General features: G+C 38.2%; 1 protein-coding gene and 1 long non-coding RNA gene across 6 annotated transcripts in view; one reads left to right on the forward strand and one right to left on the reverse strand.

The window, feature by feature from the left end:
- LOC111874346 (probable peroxisomal acyl-coenzyme A oxidase 1) overlaps positions 1-18,525 on the reverse strand; it is a 44,056-nt gene extending 25,531 nt beyond the window's left edge. The window contains exons 1-4 of one of the 5 annotated variants that reach the window (XM_023869782.2): positions 18,346-18,525; positions 10,937-11,093; positions 7,199-7,367; positions 800-923 (exon numbers count right to left, since the gene is read on the reverse strand). In XM_023869782.2, coding sequence (XP_023725550.1) covers positions 800-923; positions 7,199-7,367; positions 10,937-11,093; positions 18,346-18,472 — 577 coding nt within the window. In that variant the 5' untranslated portion in view covers positions 18,473-18,525. Of the gene's footprint in view, positions 1-799; positions 924-7,198; positions 7,368-10,936; positions 11,094-12,571; positions 12,704-15,841; positions 16,079-16,117; positions 16,364-16,582; positions 17,006-18,345 lie in introns of those variants that run through there. The other 4 variants (XM_023869784.2, XM_023869786.2, XM_023869785.2 and 1 more) reach the window with 4 other exon arrangements.
- A 59-nt stretch (positions 18,526-18,584) lies between these two features.
- On the forward strand, positions 18,585-20,285 carry LOC111874347. Its single transcript, XR_002844542.1, has 2 exons — positions 18,585-18,830; positions 19,440-20,285. It is a non-coding gene; the product is annotated as an uncharacterized LOC111874347 (long non-coding RNA).
- The last annotated feature ends 1,359 nt before the right edge of the window (positions 20,286-21,644 follow it).

A 21,644-nucleotide genomic window follows, 5' to 3' on the forward strand; every position in this document is an offset into this window, starting at 1 on the left:
CCTTGCGGCTGTTGACTCGGCACATTAATAATAAAGAATTGAATTGAATTGAATTGAATTGAATTGAATTATTATTATTATTATTATTATGACTGCCTATGGAGGCCATGCACTCTCCCATCCAAACTACAGCAAGACCTCTTCTGCCAGTGGTGAAGTGGCCAGGGCCAGAAGCTGATCACTTATTCCCATCATGCAACAGATTATGGAGGAAGGGGAGGGATGAGTCAGACCTGTACAATATCATAATACAATATAGTTTAAAGCGTCCTACATGGTAAAACACAACTAAATCTCATTTACAATTTAAAACCTTCAGAAATAAATATGGCTGATAACACAAACACTAGTGTTTTAATTGGAATGGGCAATGTTTAATGGGGGCAGGGGAAAACCTGCGTTCTTGCCTGAAGCCAGTTATACAATAATCTGAATGCATCAATGTGAAGTGAGACCTGTGACATGAAACAACAGTCCACATTTGGCAAAAATGTCTCACACCCATAAATGTCTCCAATTATGCCTGACATATTAATTTCCTTGTTATTCACAGATGACAAAGAGATGTAGCTTTTCTATATCATGTAGCTTACTTTTGGCAGTTGTATACTACTGATGCACTAACGTCCATGGTGCAGATTTAAAAGTGTACGTGTATTTGACTGCAACACGCCATTTAAAGGCCCCACAAGGGCACTTGGTCTCACTGTGGTAAATTTGTTTCATTCATGTCAGTGACAGCATAAATATCCATTCCTTTTCCACAAAGCATCACTTAGAAATATCGGAGAATACTCACATCCACCCGGCCACCACTTGTAAGAAGTTAAAGTTGGGCTGTTGAGAATGAACTCCTGTGTTGTAGGATCATAATGGGCTGTTGTCTCCAAACCTCTAATGAATGTGCCATGTCCAAGTTCAGTCTGAAAATGAACAAGACTTTATGGTCTGAGCAATTTATGACCCACAATAAGTACAAAAAGCAACAATACAATTAATAACATTGTACTTTGGCATCCTGTTACATTATTATTAATTTTCAGTGGATAAGTATTTACACCATTCAAATGCAACGTTTTTATTCTTGCAGTAGTGTTATGCTATTGGTATGACTATTATTCATAATATTGGACAGTGTAAACAATTATCCACTTAAGACCACAATTAATACCAGGAACCTAAGAGCCAACATAATATCCTACTGCTGGGGTTATTGCTCTTAAATCTGCAGCTGGCTGCAGTATATTTCCTTTGAGCAGGAATTCTTTGACTACCAGAATGAAAAGTGGCTAGCTTCACACTACATCTCCCCTTACCCTCTACCCTAAACTGGTAGAAAGTGTCACTTTCATCTCCCCAGGTTCTGCAGTTATATTTACGTGTACGTTGCTCCAAAGGTGATATTGGGTTGTCCAAGAATAAGCTCTTAGAAGATGAGTACCATGATAATATTAAATATGATGCAACAGGCTCGAATCTCTTCTTCCCACAACTAACTAGTAACAAATAAAAAGAAACTATAAAAAAATTAACATATGAGAAGCATGCTTGAAGAGCATACCCTCAAGAAGAAGCAAATTAACAGAACATGGAAGATGGCAGAGTACCACAGTAACACAGAATTACAATAACACTTCAGCAAATATGACAGCAGAATTAGTAACCTACAGTGTGTAAACAAACAGTATGCTCCATGGACGAATCAAAGAGAATGATAGTTTTTGGGAACTAACAGCAAGGGGTGGTGGTGGTGGGGGGGGGGAGATTGCTTCATAGGGGAGCTGCTACAACAAAATACAGAGCTATTGATCCAAAAAGTCGATCACAGTGGCCTCATGGTCTAAGGCATGAAACATCTTTGACAGCTTGAACACTGGGATCATGGGTTCGAATCCCACTCAAGGCATGGATGTCTGTGTTTATTCTCTGTTTGCGTTAGGTAGCGGCATTGTGATTGGCTGATCCCCCATCCAAGGAGTCCTACCGACTGTCTTAGCTTAAGAAACTGAAGTGAAACAAAGTGTCAATGTTAGGTGGGTCAATTGTCACCACAGAATGGCATGTCCTCAGGTTGCAGATGGAGGGGAGACCCTACATGTATGGAGGGTAGCTGCAAATATATTGAATAAGAAGTCGTGGACAGCCGACAAAGTGTGGTCCGCCAGTTGGGGATTGGGCGTGGGGCTTCAACTCACCGCAAAAAATAACCTTGTTACGAAAATGTTCATGAAGCCTAGAACCAGGGCAGATTCCTTGGATAAATGACCTAAGTGAAGAAAATGGATATGAGATTTGATACTTGGAATGTCAGATGTATGGGGCAGGTTCGCTTAGGGCAGTTGCAGAAGAAATTTTAAATTTAAGTTAGATTTAGCGGGAGTAGAGGAGATCGGATGGGATGGAGGTGGCACCGAATCAGCAGGCAAATATAAATTTTCTATGGAAAGGAGATTCAGAAGAATGAATTAGGTACAGGTTTTTTCATACCTAAGAGAATCATATCAGCAGTTATGATGGTAGAGTTCATTAGTGATTGGATATCATACATAATACTAAGAGGACGCTGGCATGATATGTTCATACCCCAACTGAAAATAAAATTGATGACATAAAGGACAGATTCCACAAAGAACTGGAACATGTATTTGATAAATTCTCCATTTGTTTTTTCTTTGGCACTACAGCCCCAGTGGGCCTAGGCCTACCTCCATGAACTCTGTTCACTTTGGTTTTTCTAGATCTTCCCAAAATACCATACGAAAATTTTGTGAGGAGATTTCAATGCCAAAGTATTTTGGGAAGACATTTTCAAACAAACGATTGGGAATGAGAGTTTGTACAAAATTAGTAATGATAAAGGAGTTAAGAGTAGTAAACTTTGCTACATCAACAAATCTTACCATCAAAAGTACAATATTCCTACATCATAACATCCATAAACTGACTTGGACATCTCCTGATGTGAAGATACACAATTAAATTGACCATATTTTGATAGACAGGAGATGGCATTCAAATATACCTGATGTTCAATCATTCAGGGCAGCAGACTGTGACACTGATCATTACCTGGTGTGGCAAAGGTTAGGGAAAGACTGGCAGTGAATAAACAAACAACACACAGAGTTTATGTGGAGAAATTCAATTTCAAGAAATTAAATGAAGTATGTTGTAGAAGGTAAGGAGCAGTATCATGCTGAAATTTGAAATAGGTTCAGACACAGAGGAGGATGTTGATATAGATCAGGAAACTATTAGAGAGAATATAAAAATTTCTACCAAACAGAGTCTACGTTATTATAAACTGAAGAAACATACGCCATGGTTCAATGAAGGATGCTCAAAATTATTAGACCAAAGGAAACAAACAAAACTGCAGTGGTTACAGGATCCAAGCAAAATAAATCACATTATTTCTGGTTTACATCACATTCAGGGCTTCAAAACATAATAAATATTAACCTCTATATTCTAATGTTATATTTTAGCGTCCTGTTGCACTGATTTAAGTCCATGATTTATTTTATCCGTCTTCTAGTGCATACATTTATTTATCCCCTCTTTTCACTCTCACTACATGTTTCGGCACCAATGTGCCATCTTCAGGTGCTGATCCAATCCACGACAAACTAATTCATTGCATGCCTTGTCTTTACATACTAAAATAACTAAAATATATATTTATCATATATACTGACAAATGTCAAGTGTTAAAATACTAAAACTGTACAGCATATTTCTTTCCTACGTCGTGTTTCATTACGCGAGTCACGTCTATCATCCTCTGTTGGAGCACTCTCTCTTTCACTATCGTGTATCTGTAACATGAATTTGTTATTCATTAATACCGCGTTCTGCAGCCTATCTATTACTTGTGGTATTATGATTTTAATGTTTAATACTCACTGTGCTCTGTGTTGCGTCTCGCTCCTGTGACTGCGTGTGTTATACTGCTGGACCTGCTGGGTATGTGTGTGTGTGCTGTCTTCGTTTTGAGTGAGTTATGATGTTGTGGGCGTAGTTGTGGTGGGGGTACTTACATGTAGTGAGAGTGAAAAGAGGGGATAAATAAATGTATGCACTAGAAGACGGATAAAATAAATCATGGACTCAATATTCTAATTTATTCTTCTCCAAGTTCTGTACTTGTCAGTATCTTCAATAACTGGAATATTCTGGGTGTGTTTCTAAAGTCACCTAATTTGGAGACTGGGATTAAATGCTATTATTCCATGCCACAGTTCTCTGACCGTTATATTTCTGGGGTATAAACTCACTGTGAAAGCATAAGCAGGCACCTGTGTAGCTCATAAGATTTAAGATAAGGCATAGGATGGTGTTCGGGACTACCATAACCTAGAAGACCACAATACAAAAATAGATCTGAGTTCTCAGAGGGGTGACCATTAAGAGTAGTATCTTGTAGGATGTAGCATCAGATAATCCAGCAGAAGTTCAATGATATTTTAGAGGTACTGCCTCCATCTCCAGGGTTGAAAAGTGAACCAAGGAAATGGACAAGACACAGGCAAAATTGCTGAAACATCACTGAATGTATGTAGTTTGTCATTATGTTTTTACAGCAGTTATCAACTTTATATGTTTCACTGTGTCTGTATTCACCTCTCTCTGTATGAAAGGACAAATTTTTGCCAGTTCACACAAATGATTAATTAATATCAAATGTTTTGTATTGCTACTGGAAATGGTCTGTCCTCCACTGAAATTAGCTTTTAAAATTTGAGAATGTGTAATTTTTTAAATTGTTCCACATGGAACAAAATGACAAACCGCAACAAATTCTATGCTGCCTACATCTGACATCCTGAGGGCAGAAGTATGAACATTAATATTCAGTAACTTTTACTGTTATTCAGACTGAAAATTTGCAAAGGTACAACACTGTGTCATGGCATTTCTTATAGCAAAGACCATCAGCTTCTGTCTGCAGTGTCCAAGAAGAATACCCTGTCATGATCCATCATGTGTTTGTATTTCTGGAAAGCATCATGTGTTTGTATTTCTGGAAAGGCTGGAAGTCCATGCTTGATGGTACAACATAATGTGGCATGTAGATCTGTTATTAGGCAACGATCACAAAATAAGCAACCATATAACAGATGTTTCTAAGTAACAGTTCTGCCAAAAGACATGAATGCTAGAACTCCATGGCAACAATTGCAGTGCAACAGAGGAGCAGTGTTTTCTATGCGGTCCATGCCAAGATGTTATAAGGAGGACAATTTAGTGGACAGAGTTAGTTAGGAGAGAGTTGGTGATCTTCTTGCAGCATAGGACAAGGTAAAGACAGACACGGGAAATATAAACGGCTTAAACGTGGCAGCTGTCAAGCTTTCATTCCACTTCAAATCTATGAATATCGTCTATCTGGTTGATGAGACACAGAAAGACCAAGAAGGTAGGAGACTTAACAATATTAGCGGCAGAACAGAAGATTTACCCAATCCAATAAGGGATGATGATGATAATTATTAACTTCTGAAAAAATCTTTGAAGCCAGAACAGCACAGTTGGTATAGCAACTGGCTATGGCCTGGATGACTAAGGGGTCAGAGTTCAAGTTCTGTAGGGGTAATATTTTTCTCTTCTCCATGTCTTCCAGACATGTTCTGAGACCCACTCAATGGGTACCAGAAGCTTTTACCCTGGGAGTAAAGCAGCCAGGGCCTGAAGATCACCATTCACCTCCAACTAGGACCTAGGTCAATAATATGTGGATCTATACATCCACTCCCCTATACGCCCTCATGGTGCAGTGTTTAATTAGTTAAGCACAGGGACAACTTTTCTTTTACCTTACTATAAATGTGTCAGTCATTGAGTGTAGCCGAGGTAACTGTTCCACCTTGGCTGCCAATTATGACTGCACTGCACTTGTGGACCACACAGTAAGAACAATTTTTTTTTCTTTGCCTTAGCGTTTATCGTGTCAAACATGTCACCTCTGTGTTGTCTCCTTTCTTTATTCCCTCTTGTATTTGTGTTCACACTCATAGCACACCTGAGTCCTCCTATGTAGTAGAAAGATTCAAGGTGGAGAGGGAACAATTGGGCACCATATATCCATAAGTTACACGTGGGTTAATTGGGATTATGGGGTTGCACTGATCGATGTTAACAGATGAACATGAGAAATCTGTTTCAGGGCCTAACAGGCCTTGTTTCAATGCAACAAGGTAACACTAAAACTCCTTCTTAGCCAATGAAATAATTAACTTTAATTCTTCATAGTTATAACTACACGCATTATACTTAAGTTCACTAATAGTCACTCTGAAGCATAATAGACCACTGTAGGTCATTGTGCAAGGGCCGAGAAGGCCTACCCTTCATACATACATTCATTCATTCAATAGTCACTCTTCTCCAATGTTAAGGATAAATCCTTAACTGGTTAGCAGAAGGCACTGATTTTTGCATCTAGATCACTCAAAGGTTTGTTGATGACTGTTTAGTAACTCAGTAACTTGTCACTTGAATTTAGCTTCTGTCAATTTCAAATGACGTATGTTTCCACTTTAACAGATTAGATTGGCTCATATTATTTCGGGGCCTGCAAAATTATTCATTATAACCAACAGGATTCATATATTTAATTTAAATATTGCTAGGTAGGAGCCAGGGTAGTGTAGTCAGTATAGCGACTGGCTTCAGGCTGGATGGCAGAGGGGTCAGAAATCGAGTCCCGGTAGGGTCAAGAATTTTCTCTTCTCCACGTTGTCCAGACCGGCTCTGGGGTCCACCCAACCTCCTATCCAATGGGTACTGAGGGCTCTTTCTTATGTAGTAAAGCAGCCGGGTCGTGAAGCTGACCACTCATATCCAACTACTGTCAAGGTCAAGAAAACGTAGATCTATATGTACACCCCCCATACAACTTCATGGCATAGTGTTTAATTCGTTAAGCACAGGGAAAACTCCACCTTTAACTAGAAATTCTGTAACATCTTTATCGGTATCATGGGACTGTTTCGGGTTACATGTGTCTTATATAAATATTCACTGCTAAAGATTCTCAGAACACTTTCTGTTGAGAACTGAGTATATGTCGCTCTTAATACAAAAATGGTATTATGTCCTAGAGTATCAGTATAATTTAAGATTATATAATTACTGGTAATATTCATGAATGGCATCAGGAGGTAATGATCAGTTACATCAACCCATAAATTCTTACCTGAGCATATGTTCCTATTATCTCATAGTTAATTGTTCTCTGCAACCACATGGCTTGTTGTCTAGGTGTTGCTTGCCCAATAATAACTGGTATCATCATAACATTATTTAAAGAAAATGGATCACCATCCTTCAAAATAGAATGAATGACAGAGGTAATGATGTTCTCTCTGCAATGCAACAGAAGAATCATGAATTCTAAGACAAAAAATGTAATCCATTAGATTATGTTCTTCTGGGATGTGACACAATGTACAGTAGTTTGGCAGCCATGTACCAACCATCTGCAGGATAGGAGATATCACCCTGCTCCTACCTATCAAACTACACAGTGTCACATCTGGGAAGACTGTAATGTGAATACTTACCAATGTGAGTATCTCAGATCTCATAACATTAACTCATTTAAATTCACTGCATCCGAATGGACCTTGACCAATTACTCTAAATATTCACTATGCACTCAATTTTAATACATGAAGCCGGTCTCTTTCATATATTTCAAACAATGACAAACACTTTAGAGCTATTTTCCATTTTGCAAATATTAAAATCATTATTTCAGGTTTTAGATGCATACCTAACGCAGTACTATTTTCTTCTTAATTTCTTAATTTGCATATTCTCTTAACAGGTGTGAAAATTAAAAAGCTACATATATGACAGAATAACAGAACAAATTCAAGCAAGTATATTCAGAGCTGGCCCAGCAGATAAGCATATGTCCATGGTTGGTCCTGAAAGGGTTAAGCATGGCAAAGGGATTAACTAACTGGCGATGTTCAGTCCAAACAGACAGTTTGTAATTATCATATGAGGATACCTGCTACAAACACTAACATTACACTGTAAAAACGAAAGAATATGTAATTAAATTCTCAACTAAATTATACAACTTAGTGGTTTTAGGCTTTCACTGTTGTTAATTCTTCGGTTGTTACACCATATGGTTGTGGGCGATGGTGCCGAAGTTGCAGAGGTTAATATTGTCTCTGTCTTCCAGCATGTAACATTATGTAGTTCAGTAGAAGTCCATGCTGCCTCCATCTTCAGGGTAAAACAGTATGCAGAAAAGAAGCATGTCGATTTCTACCAAATTGCACAGTGGTACAACCTAGAAAATTTGTTTTTTTTTTTTTATGTATGGATACTGTTTTATAACACCCGCATTAGGTCTGCCAGTTGCAATATTTGGAAAAATAATGGTGATGTATATCATCACTAATTCTTTGGAAAACCGACACTTGTTGAATGAATGAATACTGTCATGCATTAGTGACTAGACACTAAATCACAATTACAAGTAATTATAGCACTCTCACTATTTATGCACTCTACTTCTCACTAGAGCACTTCCGAGTCCTCTCATTTTGCTGTCTTCACCAGTCCTTGCCTGAGAACGGCTCCCAACAATGGACTCTGCTTCTGTGCTTACGTCCATACTGGCTGGCAATGGTCTCATTCCTAACCCATTGCTCCAACTTTCGACTCTCAACCGCAACTCAACACATTCAAGCCATGACTGTCTACACACTGGCTCTCAGAGTCAGAGACAGAGATACATTATGGATGGCTGGCAGTTTACATCCAATCAGTTCGTCTTGGTACCAAGACTCTTGTGGCTCTTGTTTTTGTTTTTCTTATTTTTGCAAGTGAACCTTTGTGGTCACAGTCCTTGTCTAACATCCTCTCTAATGAGAGAATTGCTTTTCTCTTATGAGTATGCTTGGCATTTGTCAAAGTGTACACATGACATGTGTAGCATGTTACTGAAAATTCTTCCTATTACAAAACATGCCAGTCCAGGCTTTGCAAAGAAAATTATGTCTATCTTAATTATCTTATGCTACAACGGCAGCTTAGTCACTTGAACGGTTGCAAACTCGACCACCACGAAGATCAAGCTTCTTATATTTTCTGTGTCTGGCTTTGACTTGTCCTATGCTATGACCATGGTCATTTTGATGATTTTGTATAACCTATGCTTGACGCTTGCACTCTTTTTATAATAATCATATACATACAGAAGATTGAATACCATGTGCAAATGGTGGACTGGCGTGCACCTTGGAAAATTTACAATGGTGCGCAGAACCTTATTTCAGAGGCGCTGTGATTTTAAGAGGTGGGTGTCTGCCACAAATTCCCAGGCAGGGTCATTACTGACTTATCAGTGCTTTATGGAGAGTTTAATATTAGCACTTAAATGCTCACATTTGAATAGGTAGTAGATTGTAATGAATGTTCTGAAGGCTTTGGCTTCAATCAATTCTATGTGCAGTCTCCATGTAATCCTCTTACCAAAGACTACACCGAGATAATTTACATGAATCACGAATAGGATGTTCTGTCCATTCAATGCAAGATAAACCTCAGGGGGCCTGAGTCTTACCTTCATTGATTTTTATGCTCCAGAGCTCACACCACATCTCCATAGCACTGAGACCTCACTGCAGCTTTCTGAGAACATAACCCTGTCTGTGGTCTATCGCATATATACAGGTGTCACCAGCAAAGAGACCTAGATAGACACCAGGTGTTTGGGGTGTATCATTTATATATATACTGTACAATGTGGGGGACAGGACAGAACCTTGTGGCACCCCTGCTTGTATATCCCTTGGCATAGACATTTCACCTTCAACAGAAACTCTAAATTTTATCTGAGAAAAGAAATAACCAATAAGATTAATAAGAGTGATCAAAAATTGTAATGTAGATAATTTATATAGCAAGCCAAGGTGCGATGTTGTATCAAAGGCTTTTTCAATATCCAAGAATAAAGCAGCCATAAACATATTATTATTGAACTTTAAGGTTACGTGGTCCATAAGTTTCATACATTGAAGTCTTGTGCTGTGATGGGCAGGGAAATCAAAGTAGCTTGCATTAAGCATTGTCCCTTGTCTTTCTGGTCTGGTTATACTCGTATAGCATCAGCACTGACCTCAAAGAAAACATTGCATCATAGTCGTTTATCTTTCAGTTATTATGTCACAACACTTTTTTAAGTCTGTTACTGTTCATTCTTTGGAATGCCAAAGTTTGACTACCTGACTCTACACGTATGCTCTGCCATTTCACTTATGTAACACTCCACATCTTTCATACAATGAACAACGACATCTCTATTATATATACTCTAATAGTGTCCATCCTTATTATTTGTAACCTGATTTATTTTCTGTGTCACTATAATGCTTACTTATCGTCTCACATTTCTCTAAATATTTCATCATATATACCCCTATAGTCTTCCGCCACTCTTTATTTTTGTATTTTATCCTAATACATATTTGTTCATGAATTTTCCTACATATACCCAAGCCTGTCTGCCCACCCGCCCTGCTGAAATAACTCACACATAATCTTCTCTGAAACAATAGTTTGGTCAGGGGACAAAGTTGCTCGTGTCCATGACATTCTCTAAGTCATACGTGTTCCCTGGGCAGTGCAAAATGAGCAACAAACCTGGCAAAGCTTCCCAAAAGAAAAAGTAGCAAAATGGGTTAAATGATCCAAATGCAGCCATTGGAAACCAACCAATCAACCAACAACAGTTTGGTCAACCTCTCATGCTGACTTTACTGAAAGTTTAGTTACTATCAAGCATTACAACAACTACACCAACACTGATGTTGGGATGCGATGTTAATTCATTCATCAATATTCTTCTGTTACTCCCTCTGAGCTCATTAATCCATGAGGCTGACACAATTTTATGTAATGTATATTATACCTGCTTATGTCGATGCTGCCTGTGCCCTTTCGCATTTCTTTAAGTTTCTTGTATACAACACATGCTTTACGCACAGTCTCTTCATATTTTTCCTTGTGGCTCAAGAAATCCATTGGAACAGGGTCATTAAGCTCTGGATCAGAAAGGAAGTACTTTTCTGAGAAAGTAAAAATACATGTTATTAAGCATTAAGGTTACTGGTTCTGAACTACATTCAATTATAATTCAAAAACTACCACATAGAGAAGAGCTACAAAGAAGAAAATACAATTAAATTTCCCATTAAAATGAGCTGCTCTGAAAGTTCAGCATCCTTTCCCTCAAGAGGCCTACTGATATCCATTACAGAAATTACACCACTGATCTGTACAAAATGGAAATGATGCTAGGAGAAGAAGATGGCAGATATTACAGAACAGAATACTTCAGTCATTTCAAACGCCTTGCAGAAATTCCTTTTTCCATTCGGTTGATATTCTAAAATTTTTGTTTTTGTTCTTTAATCTGTCAAAGCTCATCCTGACATGTTCATTCTAGTTTCCTCTGTACTCCATAAATTCTGCTATTTGTGAGATTTGCAGTTCTATCACAATTTCTTCAGTTTGTAATGGTCTGAAAGGCTATGTCCTGCAGTCCCTCCCCATGAAGGGCATTTTTGCAGGAAAATAAAACAAACTGAAAATTTAGGAGAAGCAGGTCTTAAGAAAGCATGGATAATTTTTTAACAAAAGAGACAGTTTGATTTAAGCTTTTTTTAATTTTGCATTTCCATTTATATAAGTTTTTTTAATGCTAGTCGGGTGGGACTAAGTCCCTTGTATTGCAGCCACTTCTGGCCTATTGTACCAGCCCCAGATGATAGGTGAGGGTGATTGTGGAGCAATTGGTGGAATGAAGATTGGCAGGGGAAACCAAAGTACTCGGAGAAAACCTGCCCCAGCGCCACTTTGTCCACCACAAATCCCACTTCACCAGACCCAGGATCGAACCCAGGCTGCCGCGGTGGGAAGCCAGCAACTAACTGCTTGAGCTGTGGTGCGGCCTTTATATAAGATTGCTGCCTCCTCATGTAACATTGCATGCAGTAAACAAACTGCAATTTCTGGACCATAAGTCACCAAATATGTAAGAATGCTGCTATGACTAGATGGATTGAATTTTGAGCATTATCAAATTCCACATTCAAAATAACAAAGGGCACATTTTTAGCATAAATCTCTCATATTTGAACACAAATAAAAATGGAATATAAATTTACTGTTCTTAAGCTCACAGAAGACATTAAATGTGATATAAGATTATCTTAATTTTAAAACATTTCTGACAAGGATCTGTTGGAGTCATTCTAATAGACACTTTATGTAACATTCACTTTTTTAGCAGTATGAGCCAGTCCTCAAGAAAATAAAAACATAGAATTTTCTTCCACTTATAAAAGTGCTGTCATAATTTGTTTTGTGGTATTAGAATATAGGCATCTTTCTCAAATACAATGCAGCAAACTTCCTGCATCAGACACATTACAGAAAAATTCTTGTCTCTGAACCCATTATACTTAGTTCACAAAGAATTAACTTAAAAGGCCTACTTTCCTTCTAAAGCCAGTAAGTCACATTAATTAATAATTATACTGACCCATTTCTCTTCATAACTTCTGGTAGAAGAGATTCAGACTGTGTTACATCATTGCCATGTGTGTGTTGTTTACATACAAAGGAAAATACAAAATTTGTAAATATGATGGTTCATGATTTGTTTCATTCTGGTCCGTCACACTAACAATATCATGAAAAGTTAAACAGTTCCATCTAGTGTGACTGGTGAAATAAGAAAAATCTTCACCAGTCGCACTAGATGGAAATATTTAACTTTTCATGACGATTGTTCTTCTTACTATAAAATTTCACATAAAGGTTAATTGGTTATCATGATCAAATGAAAAGAAAAATATAAGATTTCTTACAGCTACCCAAAGTGCATTAATTTACATTTATTTTTCAACATTACAGATTAGAGCATGCTGGTATCTCTTACTTAATATGTGGGAGATTCTTGGTGAAAACCTCAGCATACACACCTTATACTGCGACTGAGCTTTCTCGTAATGATTCTCAATCACTCCAGGAAAATTATGAGATAATACCTTAAAATAAGTCAATACCACTTTCTCCGACATGCTTCAAATTCATCAGTTAAATACTATACAGCTAATGAAGTTATGAAAGTGTTATCAGATTTAATAGAAAAATCTTATGTGCAGAGATGCACTGGTTTTCTTCTAATTTGAATGTTGTTTATATGATATCTTCATCTTGTTCTCATTTCAAATGTTCTGTTCCATAATTATAAATTGGAGCATTACAGAATATCTACAACATTTTGCTGGCCATAAATTCCCAAACTCCATTTGACCAAGTTGATAATAATCTCAAATTCTCAGATTCTGGGATATATAATAATAATAATTAAAAAATTCTTATTTCCTCAGTGGTTTTCCTGTTCTTAGAAACTTTCTCTAAAAAAGATCAGTTTTAAAACAATTTAAGAAATATGTATCTCCTCATCATTGTATAAATTTCTTTACTACTGGTAATTAATTAAATTTACTGTCAAGGCCATGCAACCCCTAGCCAGTTAAATACATGCACACTGTATTTTACTGTATTGGCATGTGGAGGGCAACTTACAGTTTCCACAAACACATAAACCACTACTGGGTCCATAGCACATGAACAGCTATATACTGTTACTTATTATTAAGTGCATTATCTTTTGATCAGTCTAATGTAGTTTGTACCTGCAGCTAGTAGAATTATCACAGCGTTACAACCCTAAGAACAACAAGCATAGGCCTGTGTTGTACATTTAGTCTTTACTGTCAAGCAGATAACTGAACAGTGTCAAGATGATAAAAGTAGTTCTCCTAATAATCAACTGTAAACAATTACAAATTACAGTAATATTAAATAAAGTCAGGTGATTGGAATTCTGCAGTCCTGTTGAACTTTAACATCTGAGTTTGCGCTTTGCTTTTATGCCATCTATGTGCAATGTCGGTTACTATTCACTTGTTTTCCTTTATTGACACTACATGTTTCGGCCTAACTGGCCATCTTCAGGTGTACAGGTTGTTGTGATTAGAGAGCCTGCTGCTCACTGTAATGCCGTTTTATTTCTCTTATGTAGAGGTCTTGGATTACATCTGGTTATGCGTGCTAACCAACTGTTTTATTTAGGTGACCTACAACAAATGACTGGGATGGCCGACCACCACACAACAAACTACCACCCCAGCAAAAGAACACTGGAGACAGCCACAGCCAACAAACCAAACAAGAACATAAGGCAAGCACATGCAGCTCAATGACACCTAAATAAAACAGATGGTTAACGCATATAACCAGATGTAATTCGAGGCCTCTACCTAAGGGAAACAGATGTGGGGACATCCCACATAGCATGCTGTTTCCACCAGTCTTTTAGGCAACACTCACTCCTTTGTGAATATCGCACTGCCGGACATCTCATTCATATTTATACCAGCATGCGCTGCAAATTTCTGCTCCTCATTCTTAGCCAATCAGCGCCCTGCAAATTCTTCCTCCTCAATTTCAAGTTTCGCTCCGCCCACCGAGCAGTGTATAAAAAGGAGCAGCCGCAAACCGGCAGCATCAGTCTGACTTCAGTGTATGATCAAGCCACTCTCAAGCAACATCAGCCAGCAGGCTTTGTCACCAGCGCTCGGTCTTCGGAGGCATCGGCAGGCTGCGCCAGGCACGACTGCCTCGGCCCTCTGGCTCTCACACCCAATGCACTGGGGCACCTCACCTGGACTCGCCGGTGGTCGTGACCCTGTCCGACCCACTGGGCATCTGGCGCAGCCACTGCCTCATCACTCCTGCGACTGTGCTGCGCGACCACACAACTTCAACTCACCTGCCGCACGGCGATCAAGCAACCTCCAGCAACAGCCGCGCTGTGGCCAGTCAAACCACCGCAACTAACTTCTCTCTCTACCGGCGCGCACTGCGCTACCTCACCTGTCAAGCATCTCAGCAACCACGGTCCTTTTCAGGACCAACAAACTGTTCCGAAGAAGTGGGTTGTCATTGAAGTAACGACAGGAGACAGACACAGAAAACCCCACACAGAAGAGCATTTCAGTGAGCAGCAGATTCCTTCATCACAACAACCTGTACACCTGAAGATGGCCATTTTGGTCAATTAAGGAAAATGACAAGTGAATGATGTTGCACCTAGACGGCACAAAAGCAAAATCTGAAGTCTAATCTATGCAGTGCAACTGGATGCTGAAATATAACATTATTTCAACATCATGTCACTCCATCTGAGTGGGATAATTGACAACACTGGCCAATGCCAGTTAAATCCACTTGCTAGATCACTCACAGGGAGTGAACCTCAGTGTCTCAGAACACACTGATCATTTTGGAATTGGAAGAAGTACCGTATTTACGCATGTATAGGCCGCACATTTTTTGCCAAAAATTCAAGAGGAAAACTGGGGTGCGGCTTATATTCGAAATCACACTTCATTTAAAAAAAAATTATATTCATAATTAGTAATACAGGGTGTTCTACTCGTGAAATAATATTCCAAGAAAATTATTTTTTCTATAATTTCTGTCTGAAAATTGTGCTGCGGCCTATACACGCACGCGGCCTATACATGCGTAAATACGGTAATTCCTCTTAGATTCTGATTGTAAGAAATTGGTGTAAATGGAGAAGTATAACACTATGGTGCCCATCCAATGCTGATTATTTGGCTGGGTACTGTACATTATTTAATTCACTGCAAGGCAGCAGAATTAAAACTAAAAATCAATGGGCTGAAAGGAATGCCATAGGAAGAAGTATGAGATATAAATCATACTGATGTACTTCGTGAATTTACAGTCCAGGTGCAATTTGATGATCGTTTCCATTAACGCTCGGCACTGTTGGCTTAAAAACGTCATTAGCTCACGACCGTGTATTCTCCAGTAGTATTTCTAGTTCCGCTATAGTACGAAGTTCGAGGCATGGCCCCTGACATGATATTAGCCAGTGAGAAACGTGACGTGTTGCCGAGTTAAGTCCCGTGCTGGAAGTTTCAAAATCAAATGCCATGTGCGCTCAGAAAATCTTATCGTGAACTCAAAAGAAACACGTACTTATGTGAACGGCCACGTTTTAATGTTGAAAACGTTATTATGCGAGGGTGCAAATGGATGTAGCCGTGACACTGAGCGTAACACTTGTGCAACTTCTTACGTAACCGCTGATAACTCAAGATTATGGAATATCTTATATTAGGAGTTATATGTAAATGAAAGAATAAAGACTGATCTATCAAAAAAATATGCTTATTTTTTTCCCACAATAAAACTGTACATTGTTTATACAATTACCCAAAACATAATTTTTCTAATCTTACAGACTTTCAACCGCCTGCCACGGCTAAAGCACAATCCTATATATTAGTTTTAAACAAAGTAAAATTCAATGTATATTTTTTTTTTCTTTAGTTATCTGCTTGATGTATATACAGAGTTCACCACCCCCCCACGTCATGTAACTGAATCTCGCCTTTGTATGGTACTTCTTGAAGCTCCCGAAAATGCACAGTCCCGTGTCACATACCTTGCACTTCAGTTGCTTTTAAATTTCTTCATCTTGAAAACAATGTAGCATTGCATTTATGATGATATGAAACTACAATATTCGAATTCACCATGAACTCACAGAAAACTGAATGCACTCTGTATCTCAGCTACGATGCATGTGTTTACGTCTTTAGGTGTTTAGAAAGGGCAATATTCTATCTCAACTTCAATAGAAGGGCGTGGCACGGAAGAAGGGAACAAAGACCCTGTAACTTTTCTTCAACTGCAATGCTTTCACTTTTCTGTCCTTTAGTCAGAAGACTCAAATATCTGAAGAGTGCAACAAAGATATGAAGCTTGCCAGCAGAGAACCAAATGATTTTATTGCTTCCAGCTGGTTTATGCCACCAGAGAATGCGAAAATTTTCAAGTTCTGGAAGCTGGAGTGACTTTATAATGCAGAACTGCTCTATGAAGAAGCAGGAAACAATTTTTACGGTGTGCATCAAAATTACAAAAAAAAAAATATATATATATATATAATAAATAAATAAATATAGAGTATAACTTCTCTGTCTTCTCTTGAAGGGGGCCGAATGTGTGTCGCCTTGTAATTCTGTTGTTTTTGAGAAGAGGATCTTTTATGTCGTCCTGTAGGTGTTCGCGGCGGTGCACATTTGGCCTGCTTCAAGAGAAGAAATAATAATAATAATAATAATAATAATAATAATAATAAAGGACACCAACGAACTTGGTTTACGATTTCCAACAAAAATTTTAACTAACTAATTGTGAATATTTTAACATATTAAGACAACCGCTGTAGTTGTTAAAACATTAGATTTTATACCCATTTTACTTTGTCAGCATTGTATGTATATATCTTGGCATTCAAATACATATTGCAATAGTGGCTTCCGATCGTAATGATGTCCCTCTGAGTATTGTCTGTAAAGACCGAAACATGTAAGGGATGAAGGATTGAAATAAGAAAAATCTTTACTAGTCACACTGGACGAAACTGTTTAATCTCTTATGATACTGTTAGTGTGAGGGACCAGAATGAAACAAATTAGTTCCATTCAATTGTCCAAATGATACAGTTCTATGTTGCGGCTTGGTGTTCGTTACGTTGCTTCTGTTCGTAAGCCCCTTGTTTGTGTTATCGTCTGTAATATGTAAGCACTCACATTGCTACTTTTTGATTTACTCTCTACAGTGTTATGTTATATAAAACGTATAAAAAGTAAAGCTATCCCTGTACCGGGCCGTGAAGGCCCATTGGGTTGTGAGACGTTGAGGGTCCCACATTATCTAGACAATCGGCTCAAAGATGGCGATAAGGTTGTCAGCCTTACGCGCCGGCCGCGCTTTACTCCCCAGGAAAATGATTTAATTAATTCCTGGTACTCATTTCTGTTAGAGGCTGAGTGAACCCCCAGGGCCATAGTGCGGCTTGAAAGCTTAGGTCAATTGAGAAAAATCCAATCACCTCATCGGGACTTGAACCCGCAACCTTCCGGCTTGTAGCATGGCCTCACAACCAGCTACGCTGCAGTTATCGTTATACTCTCTTGTTCCTATTTGCGTGTTGTTGCCTGCCCTTGCGTATGATGACGATGTTAACTCTTGTGTACCTATGTTTCAATGTTTGTGTGCTGTCTTCCATGTTTATATACTATGAGGCGGAGGGGAGAATAAAGAGTAAATTTCTTCCATTTCTTCAAAATTCAGCATTTCTTTACGCAAATATTCTGATTTGACTATCAGCCAGTCAGGCACAGCACTGCTATTACTCACCTATGTCTCTCCTTTCCTTAGTTTTTTTGCGGCCACCATCGAGGAAGACAGTTAATTCCAGCGGGTTAAATGTACATGTTCTTCTTTCTTTCTTTAGATCCGAATTTTCTGGCGTCCTTGAACCCATACTGTTGTCAGAAATGAAAAGTGGACAGCGGACAGGACTCCTTGCCTCTAATCACGTTCGCGCTTGTATGAACTACCAGTTTTTGCGAAGTCACCGTGGTAGCAGGTTAGTAAACAAATTAAGACCGGTTCATACTACCAAGGTCAGGTTAGCACGTGATTTGAGTGGAAAGAGTAGAACTGCTGATATGGCTGATAAGTAGAGCGACGTGGGTCGTCTTTTAAAATTCAAATGGAGTTACATAACCTCAATGTAAAGTGCGATGTGATGCGTAACATGGGGAGCAACAGTCTTTGAGAAGCTGCCAGTTGCCCAGCCATGAACGAAAGAACGTTCCATGATTTTATGGAACCCTAAGGTACATTACAGTGTTCACAAGAGTTTGCCACTTTCCTGAGCCAGATTAATCCACTCCATGCCACCCTATCCTATTTGCCTACGATTCATTCTAATAGTATCTCTTTCCTTCTAGCTTTCTCACCAAATCCCCTGTACACAATTCTCTTTTCCCATGCATGCCCATCCTGCCTATCTCACCCCCTTTACTCAATCAGTCTAATTATGCTTGGCAAAAATAAAAGTCATGAAGCTCCTAATCATGCCATTTTTTCCAGCCTCCTTTTATTTCATCTCTCCCTTCAGTCCAAATTTCTCCTCAGCACCCTGTTCACAAAACCCTTGTCTGTGTTCTTCCCTTAATGTCAAGGGACCAAGTTTCACAGCCATACGAAACTACAGATAAAATTATGGTTTTGTATATTTTAATTTTTACGTTTTTAGACAGCAGCCAGAAGCTGGTTGTGTCCCATTCAGTTTTGTGACAAACAACATAATTTAAATGTTTTGAATTTATTCAACTTTGTTAGTAACTTGAATGAGTGAATGATAGTTAATAATGAACTAGAAAGAATGTTAAAAGTAGTAGTCTTGTCCTGCTTTAATGTGCTATCCCTCGAATTTATTGCAGGGACTGAAAAAATCACAGAAAATCTGTCAGAATAGTCACCATCCCAGCTGAGATTTGTGCCTGGCACTTTCTGAATACAAATCAAAAGGGTTCCTGCTTGAGCCACTGTTCTAACATAACATCATACAAGTTTGGAAACCAGATTGTGGCACCATACAGCCCCATAACATGCTGCCTCAATCTTCTGGATCCTAGTTTCCATTTACAGCACTAGTGAAAATCTTGGGTTATACCTTTGGGTGTATCTATAAAACTCACACAATGTGATCAAAATTCAGACATATGAATCTGAATGTGGTGATGATGGTTCAAATCATGTCAGTTCTTCCCACTGCTATAAACACAGAATGATGGCCACGTTATGGAACCTTCAGCCTACACACAAGAAGTGACATATTTCCATTCATCCTGGAAACTCCTGTGTCAGTCCTGAATTATCTTTTATAATTTCAAAATACACAGGCATGTGCAAATCTAAAATCAGGCATTATAATTGCATCTTTTCTGAGAGACAAAAGTGACACTTGGTGATCTCTACCTGAAATTCTGCCAGTATCAAAGACCTTGTGGCACAGAGACAATGGGAAACGCTGGAACACTATCATATTCTCCTGATACAAGCCATTGCAATTTCAGTCTCTTCTTGAAGATGAAGGAACCTCTCTGACAGAAGCGGTTTCACCACAGAAAAAGTGTTGAGCATACAACTAGGGGGCATATAGCAAAGATGAAGGAAACTCAATCTGGAGATGGCATCGACCACCCTTCATGGGTGTGGAAACATATTAAGACATAGGCAAGGACATATATTCTCATGAAGACTAATAAAGAAATTATTAATACAGCGCCTGTGTTGCCACTATTTTATTTCCAAACTTCATATAAAAACCTACAGTTGACATGACATTTATCATAAAAATAAACATAAAATGAAAAAAAAAATGTCTTTGAAGTTCCTGGTTACCACACAGAAATATACATGTATGGATTTTTGGTGGATGAAGTGGCACTGGGGTGGGATTTCTCCGAGTACTTCTATTTCCCCTGCCAATTTTCAAACCATAAACTACTCCAAAATCATTAATTATATGATCATTGATGTTATGTAGCCTCAATACCTAGTGTTGTTTAATAATCAACTAAAAAATTCCTTGGAAATGGCAATGCAGATATACCATTATTGATTCAAGTACATCCACAAAATTCACTGCAGCAAATCATGCTTTAAGTTTTCATGAATTTTGAATAATTACATTTAATACTGGATTTTACCTAAGGATATGTTTCAAGGTGAGATAATACCTGCATTAACTTTTGCCCCAATTTTATGAAGACCATAAAGGTTCGTGTAAACTACAGCCATATACAAAATATGAGTTTATCATAGATGTCACTTTATGCTCCATTTTATAAGCTATTGCTCGTACTTTCACTCTCAGACATTTCAGATACTATTGAAATACATGAACAAGCATTTTTCTGACTGCATTCAACTGTTAAACAAAAGAATGAATGATAAGGTTCAATTGAAATGTTAAACCTTTAATGCATAATGCATATTGTCTGCAATGTTGTAATGGCATATGAGTCATGTATTTCAAAGAATTTAAGTTACTTCGAAAGGGACAAGAAAATTGCCACTGCCATTTTGATGCCTGGAAAGCAGGAAAGAAACCCATACCATACCACAAAAATAACCACAATTGTAATTTAAATAAATATGTTTCCTAATCTGTGGAAAATATGAAACAAGGTTTCACAAAACTGAGTTTCCAGTTTAAATAAATCCATCAAAGACCAAAATAATAAATATTTTAAAACGAAAACATTTCATCAAAATATAAAGAGGTGACCACAGTTTTAACTTCTTACACATGGCCGAATGATTGCATTAAGATTACAACTACACAGCAGGTGTACACTGCAAGCCATTATTATGACAACAGAAAGTTAAGTGTAAAAACATAACAATTTGAATGCACATTTAGAAGAAATGGTGCCACAGCTGCCTCCATACTCAGTAACACTTACCTACAGAAGTGAGATATAAAAATTTCAACCTGAGAAATGGCAGAACAGCACTGTTTTCAGAACTCAAGCAGTACATGAAACTGGAAACAAACAGTACTTCACTGGAAAATTTGTGATAGTCAAATGAAATTGATTTCTTGAGTTGCAACACTACATAAATGGTTCAACCCATCA

The sequence above is a fragment of the Cryptotermes secundus genome, unplaced genomic scaffold (assembly GCF_002891405.2).
Source record: "Cryptotermes secundus unplaced genomic scaffold, Csec_1.0 scaffold49, whole genome shotgun sequence".
NCBI lineage: Eukaryota > Metazoa > Arthropoda > Insecta > Blattodea > Kalotermitidae > Cryptotermes > Cryptotermes secundus.